Source organism: Acanthisitta chloris, unplaced genomic scaffold (genome assembly GCF_000695815.1).
Source record: "Acanthisitta chloris isolate BGI_N310 unplaced genomic scaffold, ASM69581v1 scaffold23764, whole genome shotgun sequence".
Classification (NCBI taxonomy): domain Eukaryota; kingdom Metazoa; phylum Chordata; class Aves; order Passeriformes; family Acanthisittidae; genus Acanthisitta; species Acanthisitta chloris.
The window spans coordinates 10,360-24,263 of NW_008669114.1; the positions used below are offsets into that span (position 1 = coordinate 10,360).

The 13,904-nt window shown below is 41.9% G+C and overlaps 1 protein-coding gene across 1 annotated transcript in view; it reads left to right on the forward strand.

Annotated features, from left to right (window-relative positions):
• The window catches only part of FNDC1 (fibronectin type III domain containing 1), a gene marked incomplete at both ends in the record, with an annotated part of 17,694 nt that extends 5,130 nt beyond the window's left edge, over nucleotides 1-12,564 (forward strand). Inside the window, 7 exons of the mRNA XM_009073202.1 lie at nucleotides 418-605; nucleotides 1,253-1,360; nucleotides 4,436-4,624; nucleotides 5,404-7,758; nucleotides 9,511-9,632; nucleotides 11,405-11,516; nucleotides 12,184-12,564. Of these exons, the coding sequence (XP_009071450.1) occupies nucleotides 418-605; nucleotides 1,253-1,360; nucleotides 4,436-4,624; nucleotides 5,404-7,758; nucleotides 9,511-9,632; nucleotides 11,405-11,516; nucleotides 12,184-12,564 (3,455 nt within the window). The remainder of the gene's footprint in view (nucleotides 1-417; nucleotides 606-1,252; nucleotides 1,361-4,435; nucleotides 4,625-5,403; nucleotides 7,759-9,510; nucleotides 9,633-11,404; nucleotides 11,517-12,183) is intronic.
• Between the last annotated feature and the right edge of the window lie 1,340 nt (nucleotides 12,565-13,904).

Consider the following 13,904-nt stretch of genomic DNA (forward strand, 5'->3'; position numbering starts at 1 on the left):
CCCTTGGGGTCAATCAGACTCCATAAGAGGAAAGCAAAAATGTTTGTTTAAAAGATGCCAGGCTTTGGTGGTGGTGGTACTTTGTTGTCTGCATATTGGTAGGTTCCTCTAATCCCCAGCAGGCTGGCTGAGAACAAAGCATCCCCATCCCTCTCTGGCTCTGCTAATGCTAGGTTTTCACACGTGAATTTTTATTGTCCTGTGTTTCTGATCTCAGACTCCATAAGAGGAAAGCAAAAATGTTTGTTTAAAAGATGCCAGGCTTTGGTGGTGGTGGTACTTTGTTGTCTGCATATTGGTAGGTTCCTCTAATCCCCAGCAGGCTGGCTGAGAACAAAGCATCCCCATCCCTCTCTGGCTCTGCTAATGCTAGGTTTTCACACGTGAATTTTTATTGTCCTGTGTTTCTGATCTCAGGCAATATAGTGTTCGCTATCGGGAAAAGGGAGAATCAGCAAGGTGGGATTACAAGCAGGTGTCCAACCGGCGGGCGCTGGTGGAGAATCTAGTGCCGGACACTATGTATGAGTTTGCTATCCAAATCTTGGAGGGAGAAAAGGAAGGCAAATGGAGTGTGTCTGTTTACCAAAGGACCCCAGAGGCAGGTATGTATTCAAAAGGTCCTTGGGGTAACACAAGTCTTAGGGTTTAAGGTGTGGAATAAAGATGACTTGAGGGAAAGCCAGAATAAGTGTTTGCTTGGGGCAGGAGAGGGTTGGAAATATGGGAAAAGCCCCAGTGATGTTGCCTGCATCCCTGCAGTAATGCCCTGGAGAGCACATGAGGCTGCTATTGTGGTGCAATGAGAACAGGGGGAGATGGTTTGGGTATTTCTGTGGAATGGGTCAGCACCCTGGACCCCTGCAGCCAGATGTGCCCCTTCCTTTGGAAAGAGCAGACTGGCTTCCATCCCTCTCTGTGACCAGCAAATTTAAATCCTTTCACCACAGAGAAGCTGTTGGGCCCCTTTGGTACAGACAAGTAGTCTGTAACAACCAAATTACCATGTCATTCCATGTACAAGCATCAGTCTTGTACAGACAGCCTGTTTCTAAAAATATGGAATAAAATTTCACTATGATAGTCTAAGAGAGAGATGTAACAGAGATACTCATGGACCTGAGCTATGTACGCTCTTCACATTTATCTTTGAAATGGCTGTATAGGAATTTCTGCTATGAGAAGACAGAGCAAAAGGTGTGAGCTGTATCAGTTCACCTTTCTTACTTTTCTGCATAACGCTGTTTGACAGCTCCTTCCAGTGCACCAGAAAATTTGGATGTTTGGCCACTAAAGGGGAAACCAACCTCTGTAGCAGCATCCTGGGATGCTCTCCCAGAGAGTGAAGGAAAAGTCAAAGGTGAGTCATCACTGTTGGTTTTTAACTCTCTCAAGGAACTAGTCTTTTCAAAGCCAGGCTGCTGCCCCACAGCAAGCTGGAACATTTGCTGTGACAGGATTTTTTCGCTTGTTAATGGCTTATAACCAAGGAAAATTTGCTCGTCTATAGCCCAGCACCTCCACAGCACCGCTGAGAAGCCATCGCCACTGTGTGCCTGGGAGGTCACAGAGCTTCCTAGGTCATGATACATGCACGGTTTACCTTTTCTTCCATTAATAAGCAGATCAAAATGGAGTTCAAGAAGGAAGTTTCCAGAAGGATTTGTAACAGCTGAAAAAGGAAAAGTTTGGTAGTTGCCAAGAAAGTGAGTGGGTTTATGTTGTGGTTTATTTCTAGTTTATCATGGAAGGAAAGCCTCAGCTTAAGAAGCAAGCACAAATAGTGATTGCAGGAGATATCATCCATAAATCTTGTGTACTACAGTGTTATAGTAAATAGTCATGAAGCTAATTTGTCAGTGGATATGTTTTGGCATAGGATTATAAAAAAAAAAAACTTTCTGGAATTTTTTTTCCCCCTTTTTCCCTGTGAAAATGAACAAGCTGATTTTTTGGCCTCTCCTGTTCTGCAGTGGTTGACAGGATTGTGTTCTCAAATTGCACAAGTTTTTGGAGGTGCCTTATCAGTACCACAGCATCTCAGGATTCAAAAAATCATTAGCCTGGAGGGAAGTATACCCTGTCTGCATACAAGACCTACTTTATGTGTTCTTCAGGGCAGTGGTGGAATTCCTTCCTTTTTGAAGTCAGTAGAAATCTTGCCAATTGCTTCAATGGAGCTGCAATTGTGTCCAAGAATTATTATTTCTAAAAGTAGGGTCATGCAGGGACATTATCTGAAATTTCAAATCTGCTCCTAATTTTGAGCAGTCTGTAGTCCTTTGTGCATTTTTGTCTGCTGATCATTAGATGATTCATCCAAGGCAATAATTTTAAAGATACCTAGTATTCGAGGGCTGAATGCCTGTATGTGGCTAATATATCATTGTTTTTCTTGAGTATGAAGTGTTACAGGAGAGGTCTTATTTTTAAACTAAATAAATGACAAGATATTTTTACTGGCTAAATGAAATCACTGAATTAGCACTTCAGGGTCATTTTGCTAGCATGTGGTAATCAGGATTTTTTGTCTTTTGATCCTTTTGTTTTTCAACCCTGTCCTTTTGTATATTTATACCTCATATTAAAATAATGGGAGAAAATGTCCTCCAGTAGCTATTTGAGAGTCATCAGAAGCTACACCAGTGTCTCTGCAATTAAAGCAACTCCTGTGTATCTTAAAGCAAAAGAAAAAAGGTTCAAAGCTTGCCACACCTTCTAATACATTGATTCATTCTTCAACTGAGCATTAAATGCTGGTTCTATCTGATACCTGTGCCTCTTACAGAGGATTTGAAAAGGAAAGCCTGCACGTAGCTGAGATCTTCTTGCCTACACTTCTTGGGTGTATAATGGGAAGAATCCTCTTCATGACCACATTATTCCTACAAGGGTGAAATTTCTCTCAATACAGAAAGCTAAGACAGAGTACAGGTACCACAGTAATCCAAAACCCAAAGGTGAGAGCAGTGTGAGTTTCATAAGTGGTAACAAGAACTTACTTTGCTCTCTCTGCTATAGTATTTGGCCCTGGCTATAGTTAAGCACAGTTCGTCAGGCTTTGATTTTGTTGGACAGGCATGATATTGCTACCATTTGACAAATCTGCAGTGCTGATATTTTCTGGTAAAAGTATCTTCTCTGACATCCAGGCATGATTTTTACCTACTGGTCTGTAGATTACAGCTAAAATCCCTCTAAGCAAAGATGCAGCTGGAAATATTTATATTTGACTGCAGTAATATTGTTTCCAAGATTAAAGCAAGGGCTTTGCTGTTTTCATGAGAATGCCCCTCAGGCTCCAGCACTGCTGAGGAGTGACTATATGGCCTTTGGAGCTGGTAGAATTTCACTGCAGTGGACTGACAGAACTGCTTTTGCATGACTAGGGTCTTACAGTACAGTACAATTACAGCTGTGTCAAGGCTGTGTTGGAAATTAGGATACGAAAGTAATTAATAGCAATGAATATTGTTTCCTGATTTTAATACTGATGTCTTGAATGATAGTTATGTGAATACACAATTTTTTTCTTCTTCCAAATAATTTCTGTGGAAAATAAAAAATTTTAACATTCTTGTTTGCTGATGGATATAGCTACAGTCAGCAACGCAATTGTGTGTTGCCCACCATTGTGAGCAACTTATGCTCTGGAAGAATATTCTCTGGATCACGTGTTATTGATTGCAAATATCTGGGTAGCTAATCAGTAAGTTCAAAATTTTTCTTTCTTTTGGTAAGTCTAAAATGTACTCGTGGCTTGTGAGCTGTAACAACACAGATATTCTGATTGTAGTGATCTGCACTACCTAACATTTGCACAGTCTTTCAGACTAGATTTCCACAAGTAGTAAGACAGTGCATATTTCCATGGCAATGTTTATACATGTTTTCTACCTCCAGTACATTTTCTGTTTGTAGATTTCCTCTGTTATTTCTGATTTAGAGCACTTAATTTTCCCAAAGGACTCACTTTTTTCCCTTTTATTAGTTGGTGTCCAGAAACAAAAAAAGGTCTCCTGGTGCAGCACACCAAAGGGCACAGTAGTTGTTGCTATAATTTTCTCATGTCACCCACACCTTCTCTGGAAGCGCACACTGCTGTCATCTGGTTCCTCTTGGTGACACTTCACTCTGATGGGCGTTGTTGCTTATGAATTTTTACAAAGGTATAGCTAACATATTCTGTCTCAGTCATTAGGTCATTAATGTGATTTGGTTTTGTCTGTTAGGATGAACAAATATTCAGCTTACCTAGATGTATATGTATCTCTCTCACTCATGTCTTTATACTCCAGCTGTTGACTCGGCGTGCATTGCTAGTGTATTAATTTTAGTAATGCACGTTCTAATTCATCCTACCCATACAGTCTGTCCGCTGGAAACAGGACTGTTTCCAGTTTCCTCCTTCCAACCGTCTGCCAAATCATTTCAGAATACATTCTTTCATACGCCCCGGCTCTCAAGCCATTTGGAGCAAAGTCCATCACCTACTCTGGAGCTACAACATCAGCCATAATAGATGGTCTGCAGGCCGGGGAGCGCTATGTTTTTAAAATTCGTGCATCAAACAGGAGGGGACCAGGTCCTCAGTCTAAAGCCTTCAGTGTCGCCATCCCAGCAGGTGAGCACCAAGCCATGGACTGATTGCATAGTTTGCCCGTTCTTGCCTTGGTGTCAGTTGTGTTATTGACTTAACTTCTCTGCACTCCATCTAACCCATGAGATTTTACTTCCTTAATACTGTTTCTGTTAACTCTTTTTATCACTATGTTGTCCAAATAAGTGTTTGTCACTTTGCAGCACGTAAAAGGACATCTTATGGACATTTTAACATTTTTAGTAAATGCATGCCAGACTATTTCTTGCATGACAACACTATGTGCTCTTGTTATTCAAAGGCCAAAGAATGCAATGCTTTGGACCTTTGGTCACTCTGTTCCTGACAACTCCCACTCTTGAAAGTCACTTAGAACATCTTCTCAGATACCAGACTTTGCATTTGCTCCTTGCCAAAAAGATGCTGTTGTAGGGACAGATGATTTGCTGAGTTGAGTAAAAATGTGGGCCACAGTCTTACATGAGACAATGCAGCACTGTGCTATCAACTTGTCTAAACACTGCTGTAGATTTGGCTCCACTGAAAGGATGTTGCAGTCCCAGCTTTTAGATATTTGATTTTAATTGCTCTTAGTTTCATGCAAACTACAATAATGCCATATAGGTACCTTCCTACAACCCAAAACTTAGCTCAGCTGGACTCCACAGCATGGTTAATACAGAAATAATTATTATCTTATATTCTCATAAGTTGTTTTGTTCTTGCTACCTGGGTGGTTTCTTCTCTTGGTCATTTTTTTGTGCATCTGCTATTGTTGTGAATAAACACTTTTTTCCCCCCAGCTGCTCATGAGGATTCAGTTGCCCAGCAAAAGACAAATATTCAAGATAATTCAGAGGCTAAAAAAGCTGTGAATGCTGGCTCATCTCCTTCTCAAACTTCTGTTTCTTCAAAAGCTCAGCCGTCACTTTCTTCTAAGCAGCTGCCTGTTCATTCACCTGTTAGTGATAAAAAGAGTCTTCTTTCTGAATATAAGAATAAGATCTTGACTCGAGGGGTCCTAAGTAAATCTCAGTTACCTTCTAGAAAGACAGGAGAGCTGGAACCTGATCTCCAGTCCACAGAGGTGACAGATGATCGTGATTCCTCCCAACAAGCTCCAACATCACCGCCTAAAGCCCAGGACCAGAGGAGGAATGTTAGACCCTTGCCCCCTAGTCGGCCAGTCCACCCTGTTCTTGCCTCAGGGAGGACTTCTGTTCGAACCCACACATCAGAGGTGTCACACCAGGCAAGCACAGAGAAACATGAGCCACCAGCACTGTTACCATCATCAGCACAACACTCTTCTGCCTCATCTGTTCCCAAATACACAGATAATGAAACAAAACAACTGAGACAAAGCAACACTAATATGCCTTCTAAAACCTCTTCCCACCCTCAGCTTGCCAAAAATAATGATCTTGTGGGTAATGTGGAAGGGAAGCCAGACCCCATGCTGGTTAAAGTGTCTTCTAAAACTTCAGAGCCTAGTCGCCTTGCTTTACCATCAAATCAGCAGTCTGCTATCTCTCATGAGGCTGTCTTAGGCCATCGCAGTAGGTCTGGCTCTCTAGGTCATTCACATCAACCCACATCACATTCCAAATCAGCAGAGTCCCATGCTCGCAATAGCCGTAATGAGTTTGACAGTGAAGAAGCAGAGGACAGAGCAGGACAGCCCAGTTCTCAGTCGCAGCAAGTAAGGCTACCCTCAGGCTCCAGTTCTCGCACGTCGAAGGATTCGAGATCATCTGCGGTGGCAGTCTTGTCGCGGTCTGCTGCTTCTGGTCACACTTCATCTCACTCTCGCTCCTCCACCAGTACCAAATCCAGTGGAAAGGATGTTGATAAGAATTACAGGGAGGACTCACAAGATGAAAACCCCTTATTTCCTTCTCTACCCTCTTCCCGGCAGTCTTCTTCAACAATCTATTCTAAGAAAAGAAATCCTCAGGTTGATTCTGATTCTGACCTCAGAGAGACACATAGTGAAAAGTCATCCCACTCTGACTCAGGAGAACAACAGAGCCGAACAGCTGCTCCAGAAAAGCATTCTTTTTTACAGTCTTCTCTTTCCAGACACAAGCCTGAAGAGCAGGACATTCGAGATGTAAAAGAAATTCCTGCTCGATCAAAACCAAGTGTATCCTTGCCTAAAAAGATGCTCCCCTCTCATCTTCCAGTGGAGAAGACCTCCCGCTCAGAGCCTCGACAGAGGGCTCAAACCAGTCCTTCCTTACTGCATTCAAGGGGCCGGCGCCTCCCATCTCATGTCCCATCCCAAAGTAATGAAGAATTGCAGGAAGATGGTGATGAGGAGGATGTAACAGAGGGCAGTGACAGAGCAAGCAGCCGCTCTATGTTTCCGAAAGAGGTGTCCTCTTTCTCTCAGGGAAGCTCAAGTTCATCTCCATCGAAGCAACAGCAGCCAGGTTCTCAGGTACCTTCTTACAAGCCAAAACATACTCAGACAGAATCCAGTTCTGCCAGTGATACAACAAAAGACAACCAGCATAATCCAAGGTTGTCATCCACTTCTTCGAGACAAGCTCGTCCTTCATTACCTGTTCGCTCAAGGGTCGCTACAAGAACAGCATCCCAAACAGAGAAAAAATATGGCCTGTTGCCTTCAAAAATGTCCAATGCTGAACTTCCTCAAAAAGTTTCTTCCTCCTCTTCACCTAAATCTCGTCAGTCAGTTTCTAATGAAGAGGATGATTATTTCAGTGAATATGATCAGAAAGAAGTGGAAAAGAAACCCACAACTTTGGCAGCAAAACGGTCCCCTTCTGTTTCTAGAAGTAACAAAGACACACATGATGACACTAGTAGCAATAAAAGAAAATCTATGGACACTCTTCTACCTCACAAAGTAAGTTCTGAAGAGGAGGAGATGGAAAAAACTCCAACATTAAAAGTGGCTTCTCCTGAATCACCAGGAAGCTCTGCCAAAGCATCACGGATAACTCAGTCCTCTAACAAGCATACCCCATCTAAACCAAGCTTTGTCTGGCCACATTCTTCTGCATCTACCACCACACACACTGTTTCTCCAACAGTTTCTTCTTCTACTTTGTCTTCTCGTCAGCGCCTATTGAACTCCAGGCTACGGAGCCCTTCCCAGCGGCAATTCGTTAGACCTCCTTATAGGCAAGGTATCTTGTCTTTGTTGTACTAATCTCACTAATTGTATTTTTCCTAAGATCAGCAGTTAGGTGAAAAGTCCTCCATCAGAATGTATGTTCAGTTACTTACTATAATGTGTTGCTTTTTATTTTGGTGGTTCTTGGGGAGCCCGGTTCTTGGACACTGCCTAATAGCTGTAATGTGGCACCCCAGACCTTTTGTCCTGTGGTCTGATCTGTACAGGATCCCATGGTCCACAGAGGAGATAACAGAGTTAGGTACTGAATTGGAGAAAGAGCTGTGTTCTTTATTGAGCAATGACTTCACTGAATGCTCACTGGGAGCACATTTGTACTCAGAATATGACAGCCACTCAGGTACATAGCTCTTTATCATGTGGATTACTAAAAGGCTCTATGTCATACTATCTTGCCCATACCTAGGCAGTGAGGTGTTTCCTCATGATGTTCTGGAATTCTATACTTTCTTTAATTTTTAAGCCACTTAACTCTTTCTTCTAAGTGATAGCTCAGGGTTGCCCATACCTGTTGAAGACTGTGCACATCACAGTCAGGCCATCTAATACCTTCATGGCTGTGATTTATCCCAAATGTTGGAGACTTGCTTTCTGGCAGAATATCTGCTGACCCTGGGTAGTAGAACAGAGGGTCCACTACACATCAAGGTGTGTCACCTATTTATTCCTCATGTCACCTAAGGAGAATCCCAGACAGTCTCAGTGACTTTGCTAGGTAAAATACTTTTTCTCCCTCTAATGCATGGACATCCAAAATAGTACTGAGTGACCTGACTATTTCAGTAAATACCTTCTGTGCTATATGTAGGCAACAATCTTTTATTCAATGTGGCCTCACTGTTACACAATGAGGACCATGCAGCCAGGGTATTGTATTTTAAATGCTGTAGTCAGACTCAGTGTTGTGGAGAGGTTCATCAGCTTGAAGAGCTTTAAAATGGGATTTTGAGGATGAGATGTAGGGCATGAAAGACTAACAGATTTCTAAATGGAGGTTGTATAAGCTTACTACTAGCAGTGCAATTGTGAAGTTGTAGCTGAGGAGTGTTCAGTTAACAGATTTTTTTCCCCAGTCAATATATGTCTATATTTTCATTATATTTTTCTGGAGGCAAGTCTCTAAGCTACAGTGTGAAAATTGCTGCTCAGTCGGAGCTGGGGGGGCTGCAGCTCAGTGCTACTTCCACTTCTGACCTGAGTGTGCTTCTGTTTATCAGTGTTTTTTTCAACTAGAGAGGGAGAGTGCTTCCTCTTACACGTTAAAAAAAATGTGTGGAGATAATTCTCATCCTCTCTCCTTTCTGTTTGCCACTACAGCTTTGTATAAGGCCAGGATTGGACAAGAAGTTGTGTTTGATAATGGTTTCTTCCCACATCCCACTTTTCAAATGTTTACAAATATCAGAAACTTTTTAATGACTAGTGCCATTGAGAAATATTGTCTTGCCTTCTTAGAAACAAAAATGAAAGACTAAAGAGACCAAATAAACGTGGTAGAAACAAACCATGAGTGCTCTTCAGAAGAAACAATTCTAGATGCCTGTGTCAGCTGCAGGGATCTGACAGTGTCACAACAGTTGATCCAACTGAAAATGGAATGCCTAGTTTGCAGAGTGTGGTGAGGGCTCTTTCTGCTCTCATTTGTGTTCAAATCAGTTAGAAAATGCATTTATTTGCATTTTAAAATGTGGCTTATAGGTTGCACATATTTCTTCAGAATAGTGTGTTTTCTTCTCTGTTTCAGGAAACAGTGGCAGACCAAATCTTACAACGAAAAATGGAAATGGAAATGGAAAAATAGTCCCTGGTAATAATGGGAAACCAAGTGGACAGAAAGTAATCAATGGCCCTCAAGGAACAAAGTGGGTAGGGTGACCTTCTCTCCAAATTCAAGATGCTCTGGCATTTTATTGTACTTGCATTTCCATTATGAAAGACAGGCGAGGAGTGCCCTCAATCAGTGAAGCTGTAAAGTGAAGTTATGCTTAGTAGTCTAGTTTCGACTATTCCCCTGAAAACTAATGACAAATTCTGGATTTTCTTATTTAAACATTTTTAATGTCTGATTTAAAGCCTGATGGCTTGAATTTTCAACTATAACATTACTCCCATAAATTTAGTGAAACATATTTTCTTCAAAGTCAGTGAGACTTGCACTCCACAGTGACTCAGGGTTGGTCTGCCATGCAGTGTCAATGGGGACTGCCTGAGATAGCTGCTGTGAAAGACATGCTCAGCAATGCTTCTCCCAGACACACTCCAGGGAGAAGCTCAAGATCAAGAGTATCGAAGTGTAAAGTTACTCCATAACTGTCACAATTCTTCAAATGCACATATGTAGGTATCTTTAAGCATTTTGCCATTCTTACAGACGTATTTCCAAAGGTATTTGCAGAAAAGTTCAGATGCCATTGATAGTAAAGGCCCATTAGCTGCCTGCATGCCCAGACCTTGGCTTTTAAAATCCTTTCCAATGAGTTTATAAACAAACAAAGCAGGGAAAGAAGTGATGTTTCCTGCATGTTTGCCAAAATGGTGAGCAGGAGGAGAACGTGAGCAGCCTCCTTGGCATCAGCATTGCTGCTCACACGTGGCACAACGTATAAAGGCGATTATTTTATGGCCACTTCTATCTTACCATTTGCATTAGAGAAACATAGAAAGGTGGATCAGGTATGTCACGTTCAAGGGAGGCATTTTGAAAAGCATAGCCAAAGCCCTTCAACTAGACTTCAGAAAGTGGGCTAGAAATGCCCTTGGGCTACTGTGAGGCCTGTCTCTACCTCATGAGAGGAAGGCATTGCTGCAAGCAGGATGAACACCTTGTAAAGTAAGAGGATCTCTGCCAAATCTGGGGCCTGGAGGGCTTTAGAGACTGATCCATGATCTGCTGCCCTTCCTGCTGCAGTTTTTTCCTCAGTGCCAGATGTAAGTCTGTCTTGCCAGCCTGGAACTGCTGCTCATGTCCTCTTCCCAGTTTTCTCCCAGCACTTAACACCTTTTGCATTTTTGTATTCTGTGGCTCAGTGTCTGTTACCTCGGGTTAAAACAGCATACAATTTAGCTATTTTGGGTTGAAATAGCAACAAGGACTGAATTTTAACTGCAGTTAGCTCCTGAATTCAAGCCAAGCTCTCAGGCGTATTTGTTTTATGAGACAGAGGCTTTTCTTTAGTCTCCTACCCCAATTAAAATCTTAGGTACTTTGTTTTCACTGCAGTTTTAATATAAATTAACTAGTTTAATTTTTCCTTTTTCTTTGGTTAGTAGACATATTTTTAAATCCCATCTTCAAAAGGACTCAGGGTCATACTGAAATCAGTATGACAGGAATCCACCTTAGGAGTCACGCAGCCCAAGAAAATCAAGGGAGCTGCTCCTTTGCACATGAGTGCTACAGTAGGTGATATGAATATGGTTGTGTAGCTCTGGAGCCCAGTTTCTGGGGATTTGCTTTCTTCATTAGTGACTTTTCAGTGATTACTATGCAATTAGTGAATCTTAAAAGTCCGTGTGTGTTGTAGGTATTCCTGAACATCACACTTAGTGTCTGAATTTCCCCAGAATTTCTCTTGCTGTGAAATTTCATTTCACCTCCTCTTTTGCTGACTAAACTTTAGTCCATCTATTGCTTTTAGATTGTAGATCTTGACCGTGGGCTAGTGTTAAATGCTGAAGGAAAATACCTCCAAGATTCCCAAGGCAACCCTCTCCGAGTGAAATTAGGCGGGGATGGACGCACAATTGTTGGTAAGTGACAACTTTCTTCTTACTGAAAAAAAAAATCTACCGTTTTTGTACATGTTATACAAGTCTTTGACCTTTTGAAGTCTTCAGGCATCAGGCCCCATGCAAGCCATTTGGAATTGCTTATACCTCAGGTCTCCGTCAGGCAGTCAGCACACTGCAGGACCTGAGAAGGCTTTGGGGCATCCTGTGGGACTCTGGAGTATAAAGCAGCAAGAATGACTGAAGTCCAACTCATTTGTATCAGCATTAGAAAGACCTTCAGAACTCAGCCAGAATAAGGATTGATGATTGTTTATATCTTTGTATACATAGAAATAATTATTCCCCAATGCTAGACATATTTGACATTCGGGAGAAGAACATAGATGCATCATACCTTTCATCAACAGTTATGAGAGAGTGACTTAGACTAAATGCGGTCCCTGTCTGCACATTGTTATTCTGAAGTGAAACGTCCCTGAAGTGTTTATCAAACAGCTGAAAAGAGTGAAAACCATTGTGGTGTTAGGCATAGCTCTTTCCTAGATAACACCCTTCTTCTCTGTCGGTTTAGTTACAGGAAGCTGTATTCACATTGTCAGTGCTCTCGTGGTATCTACTGGTGATAAAACACCACGGTATAACCCTGAAATGGATTAATGGTGAGATTTTTGTTCTTCTCTCCTAGATGAAAAAGGTGCCCCAATGGTGAGTCCTGATGGATTACCTTTGTTTGGACATAGCAGATTTAGTAAACCTGTAGCAAGTGCACAAGATAAGCCAATAATAAGCCTTGGAGGAAAACCTCTGATTGGTCTTGAAATGATTAAGAAAACAACCACTCCTTCAACTACTACTACAACAATACCTACAACAACTACCACAGCAACTACCACAACAACTACAACAACTGTTGCTACAACAACCACCACCACTCCTGAGCCAACAACCACTGAACCACTCACTGAGAAACCAGCCCCAACCTGTCCTCCAGGCACCTATGGACAGTATGATGATGAGGGCAACTTGCTCTTGGGGTTCGATGGCCTTCCAGAGTGCAATGCAGAAGGTAATTTTCTCTTGTGCTGTTTGAATTTCCTTGGTTGTGCTATTTGTACAGCTCAGTTACACAGATGTAAAATGGGAAAGAATCTGCCTCTGAAAATTTTGGTCCATTTGATAAGGGAGGAGCTGAGATTAACGCATATAAAGAAGGGTTTGGCTGTTAAATGTCTTTTCATTGGAAACTGCTGACTTTCCCCAAAGCTGAAGTTTTTTGTGGAAATATGTTGTTTTCAGCAAATTTCTTAGCTTGTGTTGGATCCAGTCTTGTCACATGTATTCACGCACAGGAGCACAAGTATAGGCAGTAGTTTTATAGTCTCACATGTAAGCACTCACATGTAAGGTTTTCTCACTCCATTCCAGGCCAAAAAAGGACCTGAAGGCACTACACATTTTGTCTATTTTGTGTTCATTTATCACAATAAATTCTGAAAAGTCTCTCTATTGAGCCATGGCAGAACCAGCGTTTGCGAAGTGAGATTCTTGTTCTCTTGCCAGCCCTTGGAGGTAGAGATTGTCTAGCAGGAATTTAACACAGCACAGAAAAAGCTTGTGAAAGTCAACCCCAGCTCTGCACAGATAAGGCAGAGAGTTGTACACTAATTTCTTTATCATCTGAAAATACAAAATATTGTCAGTGCATGTCATTTTTTCCTGTTGCAGCTATACAAGTTTAGGATGTGTTGCCAAACCAAAATCCAAAGTAAACACATATAAATGCACTAGAGTCTGGGTGTTGAGCCTGTTCCCTACCATGTTGTAAGCTTTCATCACCTGAATATTGCATTGCAAACTAGTTATCTGCTTATTTTGCCAAACCAGAATAGGGAGCACCATGGTATCCCTTATCTTTCCCATTGTAGGTAATCCCCAACTCAGTCTATTGATGGGCAGTAGCAGCACAGCCATGACTTAACAGCAGATTGGCAGTCAGACATCTGCCTACTACAGTAGCCAGTTTTAATGGGTAATAAAACCCCCATGCCTTTCCCCAATACACATGTATCTCTGAAGCCAAAGTAGATTTACAGGTAGGTCATGTAACCATGGCCCAGGAAGCTGAACTATTGAAGAGGGTAGCGATATGGAAACATGTAGCTTTGGCAACTCACAGTCAGTCTAAGGATGGCATCTTTGGAGAGGATTTCAGAAGCAGAAGACTGCCTTACCAGCTGCCCTGGGTAAGTAATGAGCCAGAGATGTCAGTGCCTTGTACAGGTGGAATTGCAATGAGTCATAATCTTAATATTTGCCTAATAATTAGCCCCATGTTTGACAGTATGTGTTTATAGAAGTATGCTTACATGTGTGGATATGCACAGATGTGTACACACACAAACATAT